Genomic DNA, 27,292 nt, shown 5'->3' on the forward strand with positions numbered 1-27,292 from the left:
AAAGTGAATTTTTTACAATGTAGCGTATAATCTGTGACGATTATGTTGTCGTCTTCAACTTATTAGAAAACACCTTAACTTTTGAAACGAAAGTGACAATAATAAATGCACAATGCAGGCATGCTAGTTGAATTACCTAATATTGTAGATATAACTTTTTGCATACAGAAAAGGCCATTGTAATTTGAAAACTATAATAGGGATGTAATGGTTTTCGGTACCGTTACTGACTACTGTTATGAGGTAATCTATGCCGTTACTGAATCGATGCGATGCGTTACCTAACAGAATTCTGTAAATGAACTGCTGGATTTGTATCAAATACCTAACTAAATCAGTTTGAACTGGATTACCTATGGTGTATAATACGGTATCGTAAAAATAAATATTTTCTACTAATAAATTTCAAACTATTTTCATATATTTTTATTTATATCACTGAATTTAGAATTATGTACCTAACTATACTACATACGTCACGTATGACGTAGCTAAAGCTGTAGTGTAAAATATCTCATACCATGCTCATACCTAGCTTTTAACATTATCATTTGTTTATATTGTTAAACTTCTTGACATTGTCAACGTGATAAATACCGATATACCTATTAAAGGTATATCGGTATTTATCACGACCCTAGTCTAAGCAAGGTACAGGAACATTAGTATGCGTCACAAAACTGAGTGAGGAGTTGTGTAGCATCCGTGATACAGGTGAGTAACGCACGACAAAATATGATAGTAGGTACCCCGTTACAGTCGGAATACATTACAAGTTAAGGGTGTATAAATCACAGACCCTTTCATTCCTTGAGATTTAATACAATACAATGTATAGGTGGGACAGCATCTTAGAGGAATCTTAGAGGAAATTGTGTAATCACGATACCTAATATGTACCTATTTTGATTTCTAAAATAAATTCAACTAGGAAAATATATTATGATAATTAATTTATCTCACATAAAATGTTCTCTAATGTATGGGGTTCAATGGTTTTAATAATATACGCCAATAAACCCCATTAATCTTTGAAGTCGGTTACAATAGAGGTTTTCGAAATTCAAACGCGTCGAATTGCACATGCGCCGTCGAGTTGTATCTCAATTGTCGGCGCGAGCGCAGTGACCAATGAGCAGCGGCTGCAGGCTGCAAATCCAAATCAACAACGCTCGCTTAGTTCGTGTTCAACCGCCGTGCGGAGCGCATGTCGCTCGCTGTTCTGTGAACGTGTGCGCGTGTCCGAACATTGTATTTTTTATAGTTTGCCAAAACAAAATGTGAATAGGTAATTGGAATGATATAAAGTATTTGTATTTACCCTGATGGATATTGCTGTTTGTTATTGAAAGATTTGGATTATTTACTATGGTGATTGTTGGTGTTTTTAATAGGTAAGTTAATTTTTGTAATAACTGTCATACCTAGTTATATTATAATATAACTTATTATTTTATCTTACATGGAACATGGTGATAACTATAATTATTGTAATTTTAGTAACATACTGCCTGACATAACAAAATTGTGACATGTTTATTTCTATATCTATTGTTATCTGTAATCAGTTTGATATCTTTTCGGCGAATGTTAATTATTTGTTTCCGTCTATTCTATCTAATCGCAGACGTTACACTATTCGTTACGTTTCAATAGTTTGGTAATCATATTTACATTATGTATACGCACATAACAAAATTGTTCAATTTTTAAAGTGATTTAGTTAAGTTAGTGATGTTACGATGATTTAATTAATCGGTATGGATTATTAATAACAGAGGCTAGCTAAATAGTCTTCGTAAGTGTAGTTAGGTACAGTTATTTACAAAATGCAGTTTATAGCGACTGCAATTTAGAGCATGACTGTACCTTGAATCTAATTTCGCCCAGCGAGATTAAAGTAGGTAGGTATAATGGTATAAGCGTAGATAAATGCTATAAACGGTGATAAGTACAAGTTAAACTGTCGGTACTTGTAAAATAAATTATTATCATTTTGATACGAACATTGTATCTAACTCAGTGGGTTCATGTCGAATTGCTTGCACAATAAACCACGCAAAGTCTATTTATTTGAAGGCACTTGACATTTTACATAATTCTTGTTACGCAGATCAATTATTCAATAAATATTATGACTAGATTTATTGTAATTAATTCATTCTGGTCATTGAATTTGTTTAATTAATGCTCAGAATAACACAAGTTAAAACAGTCTTGATTTATTTTTTCTGTTCCCGTTTTAATCTTCCATCTTCATAGACCACATTGTTGCATGCGTTTGCGCCTAAGCCAATATTATTGTTATGTGCAACTACCCGCTAGTAAAAAAAAATAAACAGTACGCCAAGTGGGCTAATGATCTTTACCATCTGTCATCAGAGTCATCGGTCACAGTGCATAATGCCCCCTGCATGTTCGAATCAATCAATGACATATGCATAGTTGGTAGAATATAGAGATTTAGCTTACTGTCAGAATATTATAATGGATTATTATTTGTTTTAAATTATTCAAATTGATTATTTGGATGCTTTCGTCAAGGACGAGTCAAAGAACTTGGGTATTTTGCATAATATTATTTTCGTAACTTCGAGTTAATCAAATTTTAAATAATGCACAATTAAAAGTTTATGGGCACATCAATCCATGATAACGCGACTATAAAATTAACAAATTTCAAGTACATACTTTTGTAACTTACATTCTTAGGTATGGTTACGTAAATTTAGATGAACGTAATCGTGATATAAAATTAGTTTCGTCGCTAAATATAAATTATCGAGTAATTAATAATTGCTACCTTACAAAGTAGATAAGCTTATGTTCTCTTATATTTAATTATCACTAATAATTAGTTGATTAATAGTTAACAACATTGAGATGTCACGTAAATGTTACGTATAATGCATAACGTCACACGTAAGCCACAGATACAAATTAGAGCACGCTAGCTGAATGTCAAAATGACAGTTCAAGAAATTTCATAACATTCCAGTTTTAATATAAATTAATGAAGTAAGGACGTGTTAATTAACAAGAACCGAATTACCAATACTCCTATGAATTGCAAGACTAGAGAGAATATATTTAACAAAAATTAATTTAGTCTTAATTACGGAGGATCGCTGAAATTGAGTTAAATTAATTTGAAGTTGTATTCTTCAGTTTATTTCTGATGAATTAAAACGTAACGTAACATACCTACTTAATTGATTTAGGCTACAAGCCTTAGAGCGTTTTCACATTATCCGATCCGATATCGGATATCGGATGCCGATAGCCGATATCCGATATCGGATACAATTTGCCCTTTCACATTGTCCGATAAAATCATTCCGATATCATCATGAGTGTTGCCAGATTTTTTAAGAGAAAACTAAACTAAATTGCTAGTTGATAAAAAAGGTATAATTAAAAAAAAATCAAATGATCGATCATAGTTGTACATACATTAAAAATAACTAAAAACAACTTCAAAAAAAGAAAAGTAAAATGTAAAAAAGATTTGATATCATTAATTACTGCATATTTAGATGTGCTATTTACTAAATATGTAGTTTTGATATCGGTCATTTGTATAGTATATACTATATATATTACGTTAACACATTATAAATTAAATAAATTTATATCAATACCTACTACAACCTAGTATTAGTTAATAGTTTTAGTAATACATATTAGTAAATACCTTTCAAAATCTATTAAATGTATTTTTAGCAAGACGTATGTACCTAGTCATTAATTAGTCATTTTTTCACTATATACATTTATAAAAGTTCATGTAGTACCTATGATAAATAATTTATTAAGTGATACAATCTTTGTTCACATTTTCTTATTACACTGAAGACATCCTAAAATAATATAGAAAGGGTTTTAGGTTAAAGCAAATATTTTTTTTTAAGATTTAGCGCCCTATAAGACTGAGAATACACTAAGTAGTGCTTTTTTGCTGTTGGTATACTGCCTTTTCGAAAATTGAGTTGGCAACACTGAACATTATCGTCCGATAGCCGCTGGCATATCGGTGTCGGCTCCGATATCCGATATCGGACCGGACAATGTGAAAGACAGGTACATATTTCATACATTTTACTTCCCTCCGATATCGGATATCGGCTATCGGCGTCCGATATCCGATATCGGATCGGATAATGTGAAAACGCTCTTAAACCATCAAAGTTTGTTTTACAAAATAACAAAACTGTCATCAATATGTACTTATATTTTCATTAACATGATTATTACAAATCATTTTCAACCAACTTTTGATCACAGAAAATTCGTAGACAAGTGGTTTTTTAATGACACGCACATTGTGTTTTGGAATTTTTCCCATGGCATTAGTTAAGAAATCAAACAGTTACTCCTTTCCCCTTTATTCCCAGGCGCGACAAAACCATAATTTGGCACGCTAGCACACTAACCGGCATTAAAACCGTCACCTGTCAATACTTTCCTAATTGATGGATATCCATCACTTTCTTCCGTACTTCACGCGCATATTGCCGTCACACTCTCACGCGCTATTAAGTGGGTTTGTTCCTTTTCGCCTCTCTTTTTTGCTGGCTACCTCTTCCTCTTTGCTGCAGTAATTTAGAAATGAATAAATCATTATCGAATCGTCATTTAAATGTTTCACTTATTACATTTGCAATAAAGTGTATTTTTGCGGTGTCGTTTTGTGTGGATTCGGCGCGTTTCCGATTACGCACGCGAAATGGAAACTGATCTTTGAATATGCATGTGCACGCATGACGTCGGATCAGCTGAACACTTCCAGGCATAAATGTTTATTATTCATAATTCGCTTTTGGGGTTAGTTAAAACTTCCGGACAATTAATAATTTAATAATATCGATTATCGATAACTTATACCTTCCTGTATTTATTTCCTTTTTAGGCAAGTGTGCTACAAACCTTATCGAGTATTCTTGTATGCGTTCACCCGAAAACCGAATAAGCCAAATACATATTCCCATAATATATTATTAACTTTCTTCTTAAGAATACGCAGACTTAATTAGAGATGTATGAGAGCATTCGTGTGAATTTGCAAGTTATCTTTTTAGACAACTAGCCGAGATTTATGAGTAGAAAGAACAAGGCGCAATTAATCTTTATGGTTTTATGAGACGTTCAAAAATATTAGCTTTTTTACGTTTGTGTAATTTATTTTTAGATTTATTTTAACTTCCGCATTAAAATGACTCCTATTTTGAAGAAATGCGTTAAAGCGATAGCAAGATTCTATTTGATATCAGTGGCTGCAATTGTTATTTGTGGGCAAATTTATCTCAATACCTGCTAATTGACGATATACAGACATCTCCCTCCCACATATCAAATATCCCACTTGAAAGCAATTTTGATAAAAGCGTAATGTCTTGATAATAATCTTAATAAATCTTTATTCCTGTATCCGATCTGAGGTCCGAGTGGGTACACAATGAATCACCTAGTGTTCGCCCACGGGCATACTTACCTCTACAAGTATTCATATACACTACTGTTACTTTAATGGATTTATGGCAATTCCGACCTTGCTACATTCTAATAAACGCTACTGCATGTGTACTCTGCGCTCACCCCGAGGTCGGTCAGTGCACCTACTAACTAAACATGAAATTTTAATTCGTTGAACGACAACTGATATCATTATCGAAGATTTTCTGAGTGTCTTACAGCAATATCTTATTCTATTGTATAGATTTTTGCGTAACAATTTGTCTGTTTTGTATTTGAACGCCTGGCCTTATATGGAACACAATTGCTAACACGAGTCGATAATTTAATACTGATTTCGTAAATAATATACCTAATCGGTTCATTTCTAAATTCTCGCTCAGCAAATAGTGTTTATTTCAGTTTCACTTCTATTCCCAGTAGGAAAGCTGTTGAGCTAGAATTTATGGACACACTTTCTCTGACAGTGTCAGTCTAAGTATATTCCAGAGTAAGTTATCTTGTTCTGAGAAACACCAGTGCTATTAGATCGCTTCAAATCAGGTCACATTTGCTCCGCGAGGCATGTCAAGGGACCTGGGGCTGTTCACTGAATACTAAAGATGTTTGCTGGTAATTGTGGTTAGGAGTTTAGAACCTCTCTTGACAGAGTGAGTGAGGTTGTTTTGATTAAGAAGATTGTTGAAAGGAATACTTCTGAATAAACAGGGAGCTACTCCAACGAATTTGAAAGTTCAGGAAATTGTCTCCCGCTTTGTGACCACGTGGGGTCGATTCGTGGGGTTTCTGATTATTATTGATCTGTCCACTGTATTAGAGGGGCGCGTCTACACTCATCAATGTCTCCGATAAAAACGTCTTGTATGTACATGTTATGTGTACAAAGCTTAGGCATTTGTTACACGTCAATCATAATATTGTGTATCACGTATATAATATTTTCTATGAACACTCGCATCCATAATTAGAAGTTAAGTGCCTGTCATCTGCGTTTCATTCCGATATCGGTATATGCTGTGGATATATGAGTCAGTATTGTCATTGATCTCTCATACATTGAAGGATCGGAGATATGTTGCGGGCCTATAAATAGTTTGTTAATTGCGTCATATTATGGGTAAAATAAGAATATTTGATATAAGTAAAACTGATACGAAACGAATAAATTTAGACGAATATAAGCTCTGTTGTTCAATGAATTTCCTAAACCTATACGCTCACAATGAAGTAAATTTATTGCTTAAGTATTCCTTCCATTGAAGTTTGGAATAACATAAATATTTATAAGCTTAGGGCCTCACGATCAATTATTTATGTAAATAAACAATCGATATTTAAATAGGGGTTCGCGTTTGTTACTTTTACCATAGAATAAATAAATAAAATTACTTCTTTGTGCCACACAGTTACGTACCACAGACCAAGATATAGGTACAAATCTCTCTCAAAAGACAAAATACTTTCTTTCACGTCTCAGTAGGTTAAGAAAATACAAAGAAGAGCAGATACACTTTTACTTTTTCTTACTTCTTTCAGATTTCCCTCATTTATTAGAGCAAATTTGAGTTTAGAAATCCCAAAACGCAACATCATGCCTGTACTATGAAACTGTAATTAAAACTCAAATTAGCAAATTCATCTAATGTTCAAATGGAGTCATTATCTCGTTATTTCTCCGTATGATAATTCGATTTGCATATTTAACTGCAAGTAACCGGTGATTATGACATTTTTACTGATGCAAGATATAAGTACAAAATAAAAGCGAGTGTAGAAAGTGACCATCGCCACACGCCATCAAGATGGAGTTGATATTTCTGAAACGTTTTTATTAGTCGCTACTAATGTCTTATTTTAATATAATGTGTTTATTTTAATCGTGGTCGTTTAATTATATATCTTATTGTATACATCTTCATGCGCGTGTTGTAAGTTTTCACGTAATAATTTGTGATTGCTTATCTGTGTTTTTATTGTGGATACGGCCTTGTTATTATTTTGTCAAAATTTTTGTTCAATTTTCACTAAATTTAAACGGGTCTAAATTCTTCAAAGGTAGCCTTGAAGAATTCCCAAATGAAAGAGTTTAAACGAGAAGGATTTCATTTGCTACATTTCATACACTAATTGCTCAAAGGGAATTTAAATAAAAGAAAGTATCGTTCGTTCGTTAATCCTGTAATCGTTTCGTAGACTATCGATCTAAATGCTTTGTTTACAGGTCATTAACATCGAGTAAACATAATGATAGGTATGCATATTATAAAATTACGCTTCTAAAAGGAACACATTACACTTATTAACAATAACATGACCAAGTTGTAATCGAGTCAAAATCAAATGCAATTTTCCTCTCAATTACTTTCTATTACTTTTAATGTAACAGGCATTACGTGCATTCATGCAAAAGATAAACACATTAATTATCATTTTTCACACTCCGCAGAACGTAATTTTTCTTCACCGTAATGAAGATACACTTTTTCTTTCATTCACCGATACGGAAAAATACACACAATTATCGACGATTGTTAAGAGTGATCGATAATCGGTAAATCGGTGAATGATTATGGCATAAGCTGATACGCGAAATGCCCTAACGTCATGGAATGCAATTGGCCCAACAATGCCGTTCGCATGATTTTTATTGTTTGCATCTGTCATTCAATTCAACCTCGTTCAATGCTTGCATCATGCACACGGTTCGCCTCATATTATTTGAAATCTGAACCAATAAATAGCGTGGTTATTTTTGCGCACGCGCTGCATTTTCGATACAGCTATTATATTTTTTCCCCACAATCGATTGAGTTTATTTATTAGTTTAGTTGTATAGGGTAGGATTTACGAGTGATTTTATGGAGGGATTCGTGTTCCGTCTTGCTGTCAATGAACGCATTGTTGCTTAATCGTTAATTTTAAATAGCTCAACGATTTCATTACTCGCAATGGCTTCGTTAAACTTTTCTGAACATAAATTTACACTGATAGCGATGTTTTTGTTACTCCATTTAATTGTGCTGTCGAGCGTTGAAGACGTAATATAGTTTTTTATTTGTTGTTGCATTTAATAGTTTCTCACTTGAGTTGAGCTGTTAATTTGTGAAGATGTTTTTAACTAATTTTATTAATCTATTTCGGGTTACATAAACGAAATTTCTTCAGAGTATTTTAAACTTAAAAATTTAATTTATTTAGTTGGGTGTTAATATTAAAGTCGTTTATAATATCTTTACAAACAGTATAATATATATGTTACCGGAAATGTATGAAATCAAGAATCAATCAATCTAATACAGCTTTACCACCACCCTCTGTCATGATTTTGGTTTTTTATCTTGTGTTTGGTTGCCTGGAAGAGATGGCTACTAAAGCCATAAGGCCGCCATTTGTGCATGTCTCTCTTCTGTATATGTATGTCTTTTCCTGTTTGTAATGGTGTACAATAAAGCGTTTTCATTCATTCATTCATTCATTCAATCAAGGAATTGTATACAATTCCTAGGAAAGGTGTACAATTCCGATACCATTTAGGAAATGTATAAAATATTGTTTAAAAAACTATTTAATGCATGCATATCCTAGGAAATGTATAATCTTCCTAGGAATTGTATACAATTAAAATATCGTATTAGGAAATGTGTAAAGTAAATGCTTTCTGTAATAAAACACGTTGTTATTTTTTTTATTATAGCTCTTATTGATACAATCGGGTAACAGTCATACCGTACTTACTTACTTAATATCCTAAGGCCCCTAGGTGGGGCAAAGGGCGTCGACAGTACATCGCCATGTATCCCGACTTTTGGCAGCATGTTTTATTTCGCTCCAGCATTTTCCTTTCATTGGTGTCGGACTGTCATCGCAGAGGCCAAGTCTAAAGGAAAATGCTGGAGTCATACCGTAAAATTGTAATAATATTATGTTCATATTATTATCTTACTAATTAACATTTTAAAAATCAAATATCTATAATATAATATAATAACTTTTAACGTAAATATCACAAAATCAACTTATATTTATTCTTATAAAATCAATTTTCATTTGGCAAGTAATCAGCCCCCTCGTCCCGCTGTCCCCGCGTATATTTGGCGCAGCCGAATTGTATAATACATACATTACGACTGGCTGTTTTAATATGCCGAAAATTCGTCTTTTTCCAAAATTCTACAAAAAGACGGTCGCGAGCCGACGGAGCCCCACTTCGTGGGGCTCCTATTTCTGTGTAGTTTAAAAAAAAACACGAACCTAACCTAACCCACCCCCTTATCCAAACCAAAAATTTCTGATTACGAATTATCGGCATAGTTACTACAAAATGCCGACCATTTGTAAACGGCCAGATTATATACAATTTGCCTGCGACATATCAATATCTTAATTGTTTTAAATTTCCGATAGCAATTTAGGAAATGTATAGATTTCCTAGGAAATGTGTATAAAATAATTTATTTCACACATTTCCGTGCGATTTTAGGAATTCTATACATTTCCTAGGAATTGTATACAATGACGGATTACATACATTTCCGGTAACGCATATATACATAGTCTGTTTGTTCACTGTTAATGAAAAGAAACTTTACCTATTATGAAGTTTGGGTATGAGGTTTTACGAAAGTTATACATTAACAATGTATAAAATTTGGAACTTGTCTAACTAACATACATACCTACTGTAACTTCTGTACATAATTAATTAATTATTATGTCCGGAACAAAGTAGGAAAGACCACAGCGCATACAATAATAGTGTTTTTTTAGATTTATTATAGATATTTCTTTTAAAAACTGTAAACGATATGGTTTGGTGGAAATATAGAGCACTGATAATAATTTTTAGCCTCGATTATAACTTATAAGAACATGAGATTTCGGACTTTCATCTTTTCTATGAAAAAACAATCTTCATTTAGTTTAAAAGTTTAAATTCGAGTTTAAACTAGTAAACCAATAACTGTGTGAATGACAAATAATCCAATAATATGTATACCTACATGCTTTTTGCTTTATCAAGTTTTTATCATTCTTTGTATTAGAATGAATAAAAAACAACAGAAGGTTAATAAATTATCAAGCACGATTGTCAATCACGCGTCAAGATTTTGTTATTTGACGCGAAGTTTTTATAGTTGTGTATGCTTGTTAGCTACCACTATAGTCGAGCCATTTTAATAGGCAACATTTGACGTCTATCAATTTTATCTTCGAAGAGAGGTAACCTGCTTAAAAACATCGATTAAAGTTAATTAATCGATAAGGATTTGAAACATTTGTCAATCGAATTTATTAATTTATGATGATTTTTATTCACAAGTAATCAATGCATTCGATTCTAGATGTCAGATTTCGATTTTTAGAGTAACGTCTCTGGTATTTAAAAAGAAAAAAGGTTTATTGACACAAAATTGTAGCGACGTCAGTTGTTCAATTCAGAAATTGTTTATTATGTTTAGAATGGTTTATCAGTAAAATGAAATCTTAAAATTACTTGTATCGGTCATTATTATTATAAATATGTAGTCATAATTGAAAAAAGTTAAGCAAATGTGCAGTTCTAACAAAACGAAATATCATGTTATTCTATGACGTCGTTACTAGGTTACGTTGTTGAATTTTGTTGAACTGTCAAATGTTGCCTATTAAAATGGCTCTACTATAATATAATGTATTTTTTCGACCAATATTTTTTCTTATAACCTAACATGATATTACAAGACTTGTTTTTATACATTTCTCATATTTAAGACCCTGTTACTTGTTAGTAGGTATGCTGGTAAAGTTTACAAATGACGTAATCAATGGATTACAATTAGCATTAGTGACTAGTGCTTCTTGCAAATATTTAGCATAAGCTTCTGTCTTTGCCTTCACAAGCTTAGGAATTGGATATAAAGATATATTATTTCTAAGAGCCTGAATTAACTCTCTACTAAAATATAATACAATTGTTACGATCCCGAAAAGGAAATCTAGGTGTCAGTGAAACAGATGTGAGATGCATCTGCCTCTTTCTCTATAAGGGGACAGAAGTTTTTAGTTTGCTGTATCTGTTATTTCAGGCCATAATCTATGATATTACCCAAATCCTAATAAAGTGGCTCTCCAGTTTTTACTTACAGGAGCTTTCGAATGAAGACGCACTTCCGTATTTAAAACAATAACACAGATAATCAAAAACAAATGTTTAAAATAAAGTAAACATTATCAAAATAAACATAGCGTAAAACAAATGAAAAGGTTGTTATTTCAGAATAAAATAGCACATGAATTTTTCGCACATTTTGTTTTGCAGCTAAATGTGATAAATCTCGATTGAATTTAAAATTCAGAAATATTTTATACGCTTTCATATTCTATAAATATTGGCTTGGATGCGCGAAAAACCATACTGGTTGGAAAATTCTGTGAAATCCATTTTCAACATGATCCTGTTGGTACTCGAATTTTCCATTTGTATAGAGCACTTTTTGTTTCTAGTTTGCTTGGATTTATTTTGGTTTGTTTTCAATTCATATTGTTTTGTTTATTTGTTAATTACTGAGTTATATTGTTTGAGACTGTGTTGATTCAATTGAATTTATTTATCCTGTACGAACCGTAGTAATATTCATAAATAAAGTCATAATATATTCAATCCATAAAATAATATTTTTTATAGTACAATTTATATGACAACTCAGATATTCTAATATTTTATGACCGATTTTTTATTAAATACACAGTAAGGGCGGGTCCTATAGTCGTTTTAGCAGGACATATAAAAAGGAGGTCATCGGTTCATCACAAAAAGCAGTTCTAATAAATGTATTCAAGAATAATTCGTAATTTTAATACACATTTATATTTATCGAGGGGTGTATTGAGACGTGTGATTTCGTATGAATTATGAATATTTTAGGGCTGATCTATTTTGTGAATGGTCATTGTTGAGTGTCCCCTATTCACTGGCCTGTTTGTCGTAGCGTGGTTTCGATGCAAATTATCCGTTAATAATCCATTATTCTTGCGCTATTTGGCGTACTTATTGAATTTTAATGTTTGGTCTGTATTAAAATCGATTTGGTTTCGCATTACTCAAAAAAAAAAGTCACAGCGTATGCAATTATGTTAATAAGTTTGGGTAACAATCGACGTGATTGTAATAAAAACGCATTTCCAATGTTAAGTTTATATACTGAAAATTATAGTAACTATCACAATCGTATAAATAATTTATAGAAAGTTATAAATTACAAGATTAACGATTTCCTTGCCAAGTTTAAGTCGCGAATACCTTTCAAGGGCAGAGAAACTAATACAAACGGAATAAAACGTAATAACTGATCATGATCGAATTACAATTTATCGATATTTCGATAAAATAAGCGCAGTTACAGTTGTAATACAAATGAAAAGTAGCAAATTCCAGATGTCTATAGTTCCATCGAGATACTTTTACCTTACGGTACATTTTCAACGGTATAATAATCGTATTTTATCGGAATAACGTTAAAAATCTGATCACAAACGATTCAATTTAATCGGAAATAATCGTGTATTGATTTTTTGTTGATGGGGGACCGTTTTGTATTGCATTCGATCGAATGTTTGATTTTGGTGACCGTTATCTTTTAATGCTTAATGAGATGGATTATTACCGCATTTCACCAACGTATCTATTGAGTGATTGTTGATCAACCGAAAAATAGAAAAAATGCAGTGACTATGCACTATTATAATTGTGTGGTAGCGTATTACCATTGTTAATTAGTATAAGGTCGGACAATGTTTACATTTGGCTGTAATATTGCATTATTTTATTTCTTCTTCTTACTTCTGCTATAAAATATCTATAAATCAAGCGAGAAATAAAATTTAATTGACGTTAACATGTAAATTTAAATATTAAACGTTCGGAGCACTTAATTATCTTTAAACATAATTTAATCTTATTCATTTATCACAGATAATTAAAAGTTTAATCTCGGTTTCGTTCAAATTAAATATTAATATGACATTATTACTAACAATTAACTTCATTACCTACATATTTAAATATTCTAATCTTCAAAATCAGTTACTTATAAGTTATAAGACATTGTTTTTATAGATATAAAAGATGTCAATTTTGCAAAGCAGGTGTTCATTAACATCTGCCTCGTTCAAGGGTCAGCAAAAAGTATAGGGCAAATATACTTTAAGATTCAACATGTGCAGTACCGTTCTGACTTCCTTTTATTCAACACTAGCTTGCCGCCCGCGGTTTCACCCGCGTAATTTTATGTTTAACAAATTATAATATTCTTTCCTATTCAATCACTCTATGTATTAAAAAAAAACGCATTAAAATCCATTGCGTAATTTTTAAGACAAAGTCGCATGTCCTATGTATATATAGGTAGGGGCATAGCAAGCGACTTTATAACTAGATTCTATGTATGTAGGTACTGATATTCAGAGCATGGAAACGAATCCAAGATAAAAAATGCTAACGATTTAATATGTTTTTACTTTTTAACTTTATATTTACAAAACCGAAGCTGGAAACATCGAGTATTTTTTACTTTTAGGGCCATTGACGGTATGCCGATTGACGTCCGTATGAAGTTTTGAATGTTATTTTATTTTTCGTTTAATATTTTTTGTTGTACAAGTATATGTACACATTCCCCCAAATAAAAGAAATGTATGGTCCGGGAGCCAGAAGCAGATTTTATGACCAAGTTCCTCTCAAGCGGTAATTAGTAAAATGCATCAAAATATAGTATTATGAAGCCTCGTGAACGTCAGCTGGAGCTCGGTTGGGGGGGTGAGCGGTTGAAGCTTCCCACGCACGTAAGAAAAAAAAGTATATTCATTCATTTCCTCTCAGCTAAAAATTTGTCAAATTGTAGCTAACCCAATATCTCAACGAAAAATAATAATCAGCTGGTTACAGCATGGTGTATTATACGTCAGCTGGTGTCTCGAATATAATGAGACATTAACAAAATCATCGAGATACGTGGAATTCCATCAACATAAGTCTCCGTAAAAGATAAGTAATAACTTTATTAATTATATATTATACTATTATTTTTTTAATAATTATAGTTAACTAATGTTTTTAGTGTGTTATTTCATATTTGTTACACTTTTAAGTAGTTATGTGAATTTGATGATATGATAGTTATTTTTAAATGCAGTTTATAATATTTGTAAAAACATGTTTACCGATGTGGCTGAATGTACGTAGTACCCCGATCATGCTCACAACTAACCACCTCCAAGTACCTTATTACTGTCTATATTATGCTAGCGTGTGTTGCTTGAATTTTTAAAAATAACGATAATAATTAAAGATACGTCATTTAATAATATACGTTACATATAAGCTATCATCAGGTAAATTTTTGTTTGAGAGGAAATCACGGAAAATAATTTTATTTTTTTCATGTTCGAGACACCAGCTGACGTATAATAAACCATGTTGTAACCAGCTGATTTTTTTTTTCGTTGAGATATTGGGTTAGCTACAATTTGACAAATTTTTAGCTGAGAGGAAATGAATGAATGTATTTTTTTTTTCCTACGTGCGTGGGAGGCTACAACCGCTCACCTCCCCAACCGAGCGCCAGCTGACGTTCACGAGGCTTTATAATACTATACTCTGATGCGTCTGACGAATTATCTCTTGAGAGGAAATAATTAACCAAATTTGCTACTCTAATAATATCTAATCTAACTCCCTAACCAGTAGATTATTGGTTATGTATTTATCAAATCGATACCGAAAATATCATGAAACCATCATTCATCAATTCTTAGAACATTGATTATAAAAAAAATTCTCGTGGAATAAAAACATACCTACATTGTTGTAATACTCCATACAATAAAAGCAATAGATATAAATAGATAGAGAACCCATGTTTTATACCATACTAATTTATTAAGATCTTCAGTGAACAACAGATGGAGACGACTCCTCTTCTAGCAATTATATACACTAGGATTGTATCCTAGTTTGCTTTCCACTGACACAAAACCCTTTTTAAATAAATACCCTTACATATTTAAAATTATCACTTTCTTTACATAACCCACTCAGTTAAATTGGGTGACGGTTGTGTAATGTATGGTATCTTATCGAAACGGAAAGGTCAGCGAATCATTGTGTCGGGCTTCCTAACAATTATAGACTAAATTACGAGCACATTTACTATTGTCATTCTTAATATCTATTATCCAAAAGGTCGATGTCGTAATATTGTACTGTAAGCTTGACGACTCTTTTTAAGTCTTTAAAAGTTTAGTACAAAGAAACTACGTTTATATAATATTTATATTTATTGCCTTAGTAAGATATCCGCCCGCGGCTTCGCCCGCGTTTTCAAAGACTAACCCACTTCCCGTTCCTGTGGGATTTCCTGGATAAAAAGTAGGTAGCCTACCTATGCCTTATTCTGGTTCTGCAGCAACCTACATACTAAATTGCATTATAATCGATTCAAACATCTCCATCCATGCATCCTCACAAACTTCTGCATTTTTAATATAAGTAGAATTAATATTACTCTACTATTATATTTACATGGCATTTAATGTGCCAAACCTAGCTCAGATTAATATAATCGAAAGAGAAATCTTAATAACCCAGCTAACATAATGTATAATAATTAAGATTTCCTCCGCCATTATGATTAAGGCATATTCCAACATATTATTAGATAACGTAATAAATAGTTTACCTGTGGTATGCTTCTGTTACATACGGTACCGCAAATTCAATCTCATATATAATGGAGGCTATGAATCGATAGCCTTTGTAAGTTTGTATCTCTCAACGAAGGTACGGAATAGAGAACGAATATAGAGCCTTCTCTCAACAAATGTTCTTCAAAATATATCTTCGATGGTGAATATACTTTAGTATAAATATTTCACATTAATTATGAAAATATAAAGAAAGTATGTTCATTGATATAGTTTTTTCCACATAAAATACCTGATCAGTAATAATATCTACACCCAAATTACTTAATCTTAATTATTCATATTCCCTTTTTTCATCATCTTAAACGAGTAAAGGTCTCAATAGCAATCTATTAAAGTTCTACATCGAATTCCACGTTATATCATTTCTTATATCTACTCTACATATTTAATATCATTAAAATGTTATATTTCACATACAAACCTACAAAATATGCATAGAACATCAACGCTCCTGCAGGAACATTCATGGGTATCTGACCACACGACCCGGGAAGCGATCTCCAGATACGTTAAAAGTGTGGGTAGCTCGTAAACCAACATGTCAGGAGAAATGTGTTAACTTACCGTTTGTTTATCAGCTTCAGCTACTGTGACTACATTTAGAGGTAATAAAGTGCGTGAACACGACAGTTGATATTTGTGCGAGATAGGAGGATTTTTGTAGCGAACTAGTTTGTATAGTATCTAAGAGGGCATTGTTGAAATTGATTCGTTTTTTTTTTGTACATGGTTGGATAAAGAGGCATTATTGAGATGAATTAATTTGTTACAAATATTCACCTGGTTATTAAATTGAACAGAAACAACCAAAAAGCACAATGCAAATGCAGTCGAAAAGCGTCTCTAGGTACAGCTCAAAAGATAGCTTTAAAATATAATAAATAAAATATATATATAAAAGAAAAAATTGCGCAATCAGCTTATGCTAGTTATGTTTGTTTTATTATAAACTTTTATAGTATAACATAACAATAATAATAATACGTCGTTTCCCATTCTTAAGAGTAAATCCATCAAGCACTTTGGCGCAATAATAATTATTTTCCTATGAACTTCGATCCTTAACGGTAATACATCATCTTTTAGATCGAAACTTTCTTAGATATCCACTAGTATCACAGTTATGAGCTTTATTACATTCTTAAGCCCCTTAAATCTTATGATATTATTGCCGTATTACATATTTGGTTACGTTGCCATTGAGAAGTCTTACAATTATTTATTACTTACAATAATTATTTATGAGTTAAATTTGGCTTTCAAGACCGATAAAGTTATGTAGGTTCGATGTGGACAAATAACACAAATCCAAATTTAAACAGATTACACTTAAATATGTAACATTTTATTTAAATCCACCAGCATCAAAACATCATATTTATACTAGCACTATCAACTACCCAACTATTTTATTCGCAAAAATACCATTACCTTTATTTTACAAGTATAAATTTACACTTATGATGTTCAGTTTAAAATCGAAGAAATCAACATATAAACAGTAACATAGTTACGAACCTGGTATACCTACGTAGTACGTATTGGCCCACTACTGATTTAATATTTATCGTGTCCTAGTTTATTGTGTGGTAGTAACCTATTATTTTACAAAGCTTATACCTACTACAGAGGTGAACACATTTCACTGTTAGATAATTATCTATATGACTATATACATAGAGTATATAGGCGAAGATAAATTAAAACAGCATTCAAGCATAATCTATTATTTATACCTAGGTGCTTCTTTATGTTTTACGTAGATCAATAATTTGGTTTAAATGTTAATACAAACTTTTTATTGAAGTATTCACCTGTCTGTCTCATTTCATATAGCATGAAGATTTGTAATTGTAATTTTTTAAGAATATTTCCTTCCTTAATTTATTATTATATGATAGGTACTACTTTATACTGTACTTGTTTAAATAACTGACTCATTAGTTTATATAAATTTAAATTAATAAATGAAGCTGTATGCATATTATATCTAATATATAAAAATCAATGCCACTTTTCGTTGTAATTCCATAACTCGAGAACGGCTGAACCGATTTCGATAATTCTTTTTTTATTATATTCCTTGAAGTACGAGGATATGGTTCTTATGTAGAGAAAACGTGAATATGTACCACGGGCGAAGCCGGGGCGGACCGCTAGTTATGTATAATCAATCCAGGCGTAAGGAGTCGTAGTTTTAAATTTTATTAGCTTGTTAATTAAATTGTGCAGGCGTAAATGAAATAGCGAAAATCGACATGTAGGTCAATGTCGCTGTGTGCAACGTTGTCGTTAAAATTATAACGAGCAAAGTTTAAAATTTAAAATGCAAATTAATAATTATTTCCGTTTTCATTTGTATTTTGAAGATTTTTTTTGTTAGAAAGGTTCTTTTTCAATATGTTTGATAATAATTAATATCATATTGAAATGTTGTTCAAATGTAGTCCAACGTAGGTATATTATCTGTAATTCCAACCACGCTCCAAATTTCGAATGGCGCCAAATTCGTTTGACAATTCGAAATTCAAGTTGTAGAATTCTGTTTGGCGCCAGAACACGACTACGCCAATAGGTACAGAACCACAGATTATTAAAGCTCCTACGTAAATAGAACATTCGATTGTCAGTAATTATGTCATAGTAAAATATTCGCTACCGCTACCAGGGTTGGTCTAACCACAAATTACATACGTTTAAGCGCTGTAAACACCATGCCTCAGTCCCTTACGTAATAACTGGGTGAAATTGTCGTATATCATGATTGTGAGTCGTTTTATAGCTCAATTTTATGATGTGAAGTTCAGTGTTAGTACATTGAGTAGGTACATTCACGTTTAATTAATGCTGCTATAAATATCGCAGACGTTGTTAAGATGAAAATTTGTGATTATTAGTTCGTCATGGTCCATGGACCGCTTAATCTTGGATTGAACCTGTAATGTAATATTACAGATTTTTTTGGTTTTAAACGGGTGTGAAATAAAAGGTAAGTAGGTACATACTTTAAATTATTTAGCTTCGAAATCATAATATTTATTTATGCATTCATAATTTTAAAGAATCAACTTAGCAGAAAAACGGCTTAGGGAGATATAATATACCATATACTTAGTTGAAATAACTTTTAACATTGTAGTTGCTCTAATCCAATTAATGTTTAAAGGCCAAGTTACATTTACGAGTAAGTATATTATATTAACTATCTTAATAAAAAACGAGTTGACGTCATGTCTATTAGATAGATATAAAAAGTTTAATGTGTTTATGCAAAAAAGGTGAGCAGGTGATTTCGTAATTCTTTAACTACTGTAGATACTAATTTTTCATATTATTCTTTGTTTTGCATTTATAATTTATATTATGCTTTTACTAACCAGAATTATAACCTATTTTTATAAATTATTTTATTTAGGAATTTAAAGTGAGATATAATCTATAGTACATAGTTGAAGATTTTATTTCAAACTTGAGAATTTGTTCAGGATTTTACGACCTAGTAGAGTCACTTTGTCTAAATTACGTAGGCGAATAACAAACGATACTTGAAAGACATTTTCATACAAGTTATGGTTATTTCAATGTTGTGAAACTACAGCAAGTCGGAAATGCGAGATCTTGTTGCGAATAAATGCTAACAAAAAAGATTGTGAGTACTTATGTACACGCGTTAGAGGTTATACCTACTTCTTTGGCGTATGGAAAAAAATACTAGAACATACAACTTGAACATAGTTATCAATTTTCATACCACCTAGAACTAACTTCATGCTGATAAATTTAGGTATCGGTGTGCATCTTGCATCGTGAAAATTCACTCTCATCATTTTCCTCCATCGCGCCAAAAGAAGTATAACTTCAAAAAATATAAGTAAAAAGATGTAAGTAGATGGGTTACCATCACAACATTCGATCTTCGAAAACGCACACTAACGCATAGACGATCAGATGTCAAAATAAGAAGGCATGATTCAACTATCGTGAGCGAAAAAGAGATAAGTGAAGTAAATTGTGGCTAATTAGCCACATTTTGATGCTACTCCCGGAGCGCTAATAACCAACACCTTATAATTGCGTGTACATATCAATTACAACTACAGATACAAAAACATTTTAATGACAAAGGATTATGTCTGTCTTGATAACCCCAATAGAGAAGAACGTAGTGACTTATAATACAATTTTTTAGTTGCCAATCCACTTATTTCCGTTCTAATCAACCCAATTAAGCGTTATCACCACCTGTTAGAAAGGTGCTTCGTTTTTAAACGTTTTATAACCATCGGTGACAGTTTAAGTTCCTAATTATATTCTCATACTTGCTCCTATTATCGTAAATTAATATTGTTAAGTCAGTCGAATCAGTAATCAATTTTAAGTTTATCATGCACCTTGCCTTCTTATGTTTCCAATAGATGGATGATTATCAACTTACTAGCTTAATCTGGCTCACTTCAACTTATTTTACTTTTTTATTATATTATTGTCAAAAGAATAGGCCTTGTCAATCAGGTATAAATAATAACTTTAGCCTATAAAATTTATTCAAAAAGTCACGTTGGTTTTGCCTCTTATCTAGACATTCTGATATCTTATGTATAAAGTGTAATAAAAAATTAATAATCAACCAACTGTAAAACACAATTGATATGTACATTTCCTTTTCTCATTAAAGCTATGATAAGCAAAATACGATATTTCTTTCGTTCAATACAACATACGAGGCGTACGTCAGGTCGTCAATTACATTTATAACAAGCATTATACGAAATCTTAGCGTATTTTGTTTCATATGAGCTAACGTATCATACGCACTACACAGATGCATAACATTATCGTATATTACGCCACAGATAATATAATACCAGTACCTAAGTAGTAACAGTAAATCTCAGTACACTATTGTGGTATCTGTGGTCGGCTTTTGGCACCAGTATTCCTGCCCACATCTCCTAAAGGAACAATGCTACTGTCTTTGTTTCGAAACGTTTCAAAGTATTGAGCTTGCACTATACTGACCGATACCATCAGCTTGACAAGTATATGGTCTATGGGTGTGTAATTTATAGTTATTGATAACCTAAACAATGTCATAACTTTGTTTATCATGAATGGACGTAACATTTTTGATTATTTATGTGATTGTAGACTAATTTTGAGGTGTTTTGTTTATGGTTGTTTATGTGTAAGGTTTGTTTTATTAATTGACTAGCTTACCCCCCGCGGCTTCGCCCACTTTGTCTAAAACCTAATAAATTATATACTAAAACCTTCCTCTTGAATCACTCCATCTATTAAAAAAAACCGCATCAAAATTCGTTGCGTAATTTTAAAGATTTAAGCATTCAAAAGGACATAGGGACAGAGAAAGCGACTTTGTTTTACACTATAGGTATGTAGTGATATTTATATCGTTTGATAGGCGACCCTTATACCCTTTAAATATGCTCTGTTGATTTAAGTTTATGGTGCAGACAGTTGCATTCTTTTGAAGCATATGATTGCATTTAAGTAACACAAAAAAACAAGCTTTAAAAATTTTGTTTCCAATTTTCATCATAAATTTTAAATTTATATAAATCGTTTAATTAATCCTGTCTGTAGTTCAACATGTGCATTACCCAGTTGGTAATCAAGTGGCATAAAACGTGAACGATGCACTTGATAAAAAAACATTTTCTATTTTACTTTTACGGAATAGTAAAAGTATGAAATCCATTTATTTAATAATGCGCAATATAAACATTCTCGGAATACCTTTATGGCTCATGAAACTGCAAAGCAACCCATTCGTAGCTCAGAACAAGCGATTTGTTCCGGACGTTGGTTTAGCCTTAACGCGTTTGACTATTCCTTAGTTAATCTCTGGATTATTTATAATCTATGTTCTCATGGTGTTGTCACTTTGACACTTTTATGTGGACCAAATTTCTAAAGCCCCCAATGTGTTTCGCACACACGATTTCCTTCCTACACAATAATAAAAATCGGCTTTGGAATTTACATCAAAACCGAATGCCGCCTTTAAGCTGTACGGGAAGCAATAATTTTGAATGTAATCAAAACAATTAGATCAATAGCCATTGATGCCTATATATAGGTAGTTGTGTCAATTGTATTGGAACCGGTCATATGTGGCGCTAGCAAGTACGATTCTTGTTAATTTACATATAATTATGTTTGACAACTTATATGGAGACTGTAACCCACTCAATTTACTTGTAGATTTACTATACATTATTGAGACGTTATTTATGATTTAATGATCTTCTGTACACTCCCACTAATCTTTCTCAAAGGTTATTTATAACTTATTTTTTTATCAAAAGCTAGAATCTCTTTTATATATCGATTGTTATCTTTAGAAGTAAATAGTGCCGCAACATGATCCCTACCTCTAATGACTGAATAATATTCATATATTTATGTATGTATTAAATTATCATCAATATAAACACAAACAGCACCATAATTGTACACATGTAAGTTTTAATTAAGAGTAAATCAAAGAGATAATTTGCAGAAGATGAGGTCGCATCCGATCGATTTACATTAACTTACGATAACATCGCCTACGATTCTAATCGTCCCCCGATCACGGTTGCATTGCCGACGTTAATGTCGTGTTTAATAATCCACTCCGACATATTAATATCGTGTCCCTTTAGAATATGTTTTTAAAGTAGGTTGACAGATCATATAGGCCGCCACTTAATAAATACTATAAAAAAGTGGTAATTAAATAGTGATTTATAACTAGTGCTTCTTGTAAGATCCACTTAAGTAATGTGCAATGTAATGTAAATAAAAAGGGTTATAAACTTGGATTTGTGTCACATCCTGCTTGCATCTTTCATCTAGATTTTTTACCCATACACAAAAAGAGTGTTTTTTTACGTATTTGTGCATGTATGTATTTGAGCGTCTTATTCCGGTTTTTTCGTCACATTAATATTTGGTTTATGATTATAGAGATTCCACGCTGTATTTTATAGAAATGGTAATAGCAATTTCATAAAAACATCCGACAATGTTTAAGATTATTTCCCAATTCTAATCAATGTATCAAGGAACACGACCGACCCTCTTTTATATTCGTAAACATTGTAAATCATATCCCCCTATTAATCAACACCTAATATAATAATAAAAGAGGTTTAATGGGGCAATGCTTCGGATTAATTCTGAGTCACGTGTTTATTTGTCAATTAGAATTATTAATTATCTGGTCATCGCTAATGCAGTTTTGTTATTCAATTAATATCTAAAGTGCATTTCGCTCTCAAGTTAATATGGCAATAAATTTTAACTTTCAAATGTAAATGGAATATTAAATTGATTTAATATAGTTGTGGCCCTAACTAAATATGATGTTAGGTAAGGTTGTAAATAATAAATATTAATGTTTAATTTAGGAATGTATGTTTGTAACAAATTGTATGTTTATGTACTTTCAAAATGTCGTGTCAATATGTTGTGCTGTGTCCTTCAAAAAGTTGGAAGTACTTGAAGCAACAAAACAACACAATAATTAAGCACAATTTATTTGAAAATTAATCCGTATGAACTTAGGTACCTACTAATAAAGTAATACTTAGGTACTTAGAATTATATAAAGCAATATAACTTGTATCACTTATAAATTATAACGTTGAGTTTAAGTGATTAAGCTATTTAACTAATCTGGATTAGTTAATCTTTCCTAGAAATGACCGCAGTGTAATTTGAAGTTAGACGCAACAGGTTAGATCCCTCGAACCCTATGTCATAATATTATATGGATGGTTGCGATAGTAATATAGGATTATTATATTTTATGTATCCGCATACCATTATTTATAACATCTTCAATATAGATAGAAGATAACATTGCCAATTTTTTGCAAAGTCATAATGACCACAGATTATTATTAAATAGTTACTACGTAAGAATTACTTTTGCGATTTTCTCACACTTGAACTTTTTTAGAGCGTCTTTCATTTTTAACCGACTTCATTTTTCCTGCATTTGCGTCATACTGGTTACTACCAAACTTAACTTTTTATTGAAACAAATCGTGAAATACCTAATTCCGTCTTAGAAGCACTGAATAATCTCTAACTTACATTGCATAAAAGGCAATAAAGTCCTCCACTATATACATTTATTCGTTACAAAGCATACCTAATAGTACCACAGATAATATTATAATAGCCATATTTCCCGCACAATACAATCTGGACCTTTTCAAAGCGAGGGTGAACAGGCTTCTTCTAGGCAGACGTGCATCCAAATAGACCACATCGCCGCTTTCCATCAGGTGGGATCGTGGTCAAACGTCTGCCTATTCATTATAAAAAAAAAAAAAAAATAGCTAAAATAGGCAAATCCATAAATAAAGAAAAAGCGACTACGCATTTACTTATTTAACGGACTACCGGAGATTGGATAGCCAAATCAAATAACGTCACATCAGAAAGCTGATTAGGGACAGCTTATCACGTCGCTATTTTGATGGTAATTTTAATTTTATTAATAAATTCTTGCTTGAATATTGCTTGATTTTGCTTGAAAAGACTTGCTCTATAATATAATAAACTAGCTGTGCCCCACGGATTTACCCGCATTGCTCCGCTTCTTTTTGTGTTTTCCGAATTATATATAGCCTAAGCCTTCCTCGATAAATGGGCTATCTAACACCGAAAGAATTTTTCAAATCGGACCAGTAGTTCTTGAGATAAGCGCGTTCAAACAAACAAACAAAAAAACTTCAGCTATAATGTTAGTAAGAATAGATTTAACTAAGGTTACTGCGTGGAAGTAACTGTTCATTCACATTTCCATATTTATACACACGTGCGTTTAACTTAATTTGTAATTAAAAGTATGTATTATTTATTGCAATTTTATTAATAAATGCTTAAACGGCGAATTAACCCAAATTTCCTTCACTTTTTCGAAGATCCAACCAACCACGTGCAATTAGCGTAGTCTCTCCATATTAATGACTTTAATTAATGCGACCCAAAGGAGAAATTTTCATTAACTGTAGGTACCTCATTATTAATGCTTACGTTGAGGCAGGTAATGGTTTTGCAATGGCAGAACTATTTCCCGAAGTCATTAGGCACGGTGAGTTCCTAAAATATGGCTTAGTTTGGCCTTGTTCAAACTAATGAATATACCTCGGGAATAGAAGAGTAATTAAACAATATTGCTTTTTATAACGATATTACTTTCTTTGATCTTAAAGTATTCTCATTGGAAATATGAACTTGAAATTATGAATAAAAGGGCGGCCAGGGGCTTTATGTGTGGTACTTGAATTAAAATGAATATCTGCGTACCCAGACGAATCATTTTGGTTTTGTTTGTATGTATTTGATCAAATAAACAAGATATGCACATATTTTATAGAATCCTTTTGCATTTATTTATTAGTCATAAGATGTAAAGAATAACTTTTATACTTCAATATAAAAAAAAACATGCTATCAACAGGATTAAGGTTTCCAATGCTAGTAATATTCAACACTTGTGAGTAGTAATGAAAAGAGTATTATCTAAATGCAATTCAATTATTTGCATACTTCAATTATGTATTCAAGTGCGTGGGGATATGATTAACTGCAATTTACATAATGCTCATAATGATACCTTCAGCTTCTGTAATAAACAACTTGTCTAATGTGCCAAAATCCTACTGTGTCGTCCCACTTTTATCCCAAACAAGCTTTCTGCCCGCGGTTTCGCTCGCTTTGTTTAAAACTTAGCAAAATATTGACTAATTCTTCTGGAGAAGCACTTATTAAAAAAAATCGTATCTAAATCCGTTCTTTAGGTAGTGGTCCCTACTGGCGACATTTATTATAGCGGGAAGAGACTGTTTTATACCATGTAGTGAACATGGTATAAAACAAGTGAATATGGCTAGATCTAATAAAAATAATCTTTTCCATCTAATCTTATATTATTACACGACTCAAAATACTCTCAAGAGACATCTGAAAAACATTTACCTATTAAAAATGTAAATATATAGTAGGTATGTTTTATAGATAAAATATGAAATAACATGTTAAAATTACGTTCAAATATAATCTCGTTTTAGTCCCTTGTGGCACGTTTGTTCATATCTCGATCAATCGTAAGATTAATCCCTGCAAAGATGTTATAAATAACAACAGGACAACATCAAATTGCTGACTAATTGCTTCGAGATTAAGCGGTTGGAAGCAAAACTTGTCTGCTCAACTGTTGCTTATTTTGTTATACACTTACTGCTTACTATACTACTGGGGTACTACTTATTACTATTTGTTTTTTTTTATTTTGTTGTAGGTAAAAAGAAGATTGTAAAATATATATATATATATATCTACTTTTATACGTGTAAAGTTTTACACAGTCAATGCAAAACGTGAATAGTAATATCTGAAAATCATTAAAATACATTAATAACATCACGATTCGATATTATCTAGGTACATGTTAATAATAACTCCGGTACGTAATACATTATTTTATTTTAATAGAACGACGCTGAAAATACCTAAGAATATCCACCATCTTTTGTGTAGCGAAAAGTTTTTCGTAATTACCACAAAATGATGTAAAACCAAATGCTTGTAAACGGTGATAAAGCATCTCGATCCATCATATCTGTTTTACAAGAAAGGGCAAAACATCTACACATGATCTCAGATCGCTAAGCGGTGAAGCCTGGGGCCTAGTAATATGGAAGCTATCCATATTAAGCCCAACAAGGCTTTCGCCTGTGCCGTGAAATCACGACGTTGTAAATAAGAGGCACGAAGGCAAATTAATCACTTCACAATACGTTTAGCGCGGTCTGTTATTTATGCATGTGCTTTCCTTTTAGAGTATAATGTGTATTGATAAATAGGAAATTTAATGTGGTTGTAATGTGACAGGCACACTACACAATACCTAGTACAAAATAATGTACAGTTTACAAAATTCACAGAATTTTTTTCCCTTCTCTTTTAATCATCCTTCTTTTTTGACAATGATACTCAGGTGGATACATGTCGTATTATTTGTTTATTGTACAGATACGTTTATAAAATATTAATA

At 31.8% G+C, this 27,292-nt stretch overlaps 1 protein-coding gene across 3 annotated transcripts in view; it reads left to right on the forward strand.

Moving 5' to 3' along the window:
• The window catches only part of LOC123698270 (rap1 GTPase-activating protein 1), a 210,460-nt gene that overhangs the window by 84,526 nt on the left and 98,642 nt on the right, over positions 1–27,292 (forward strand). For 2 of the 3 annotated variants that reach the window (XM_045644857.1, XM_045644861.1), the window contains exon 1: positions 1,177–1,394. The exons of the other annotated variant lie outside the window; for it this stretch is intronic. Coding sequence is in view for 1 of the 2 variants with exons in the window: in XM_045644861.1 (XP_045500817.1) it covers positions 1,369–1,394 (26 nt within the window). In the remaining variant the exon portion in view is untranslated. Of the gene's footprint in view, positions 1–1,176; positions 1,395–27,292 lie in introns of those variants that run through there. 3 annotated transcript variants of the gene reach the window in all.

The sequence above is a fragment of the Colias croceus genome, chromosome 15 (genome assembly GCF_905220415.1).
Source record: "Colias croceus chromosome 15, ilColCroc2.1".
Lineage (NCBI taxonomy): Eukaryota > Metazoa > Arthropoda > Insecta > Lepidoptera > Pieridae > Colias > Colias croceus.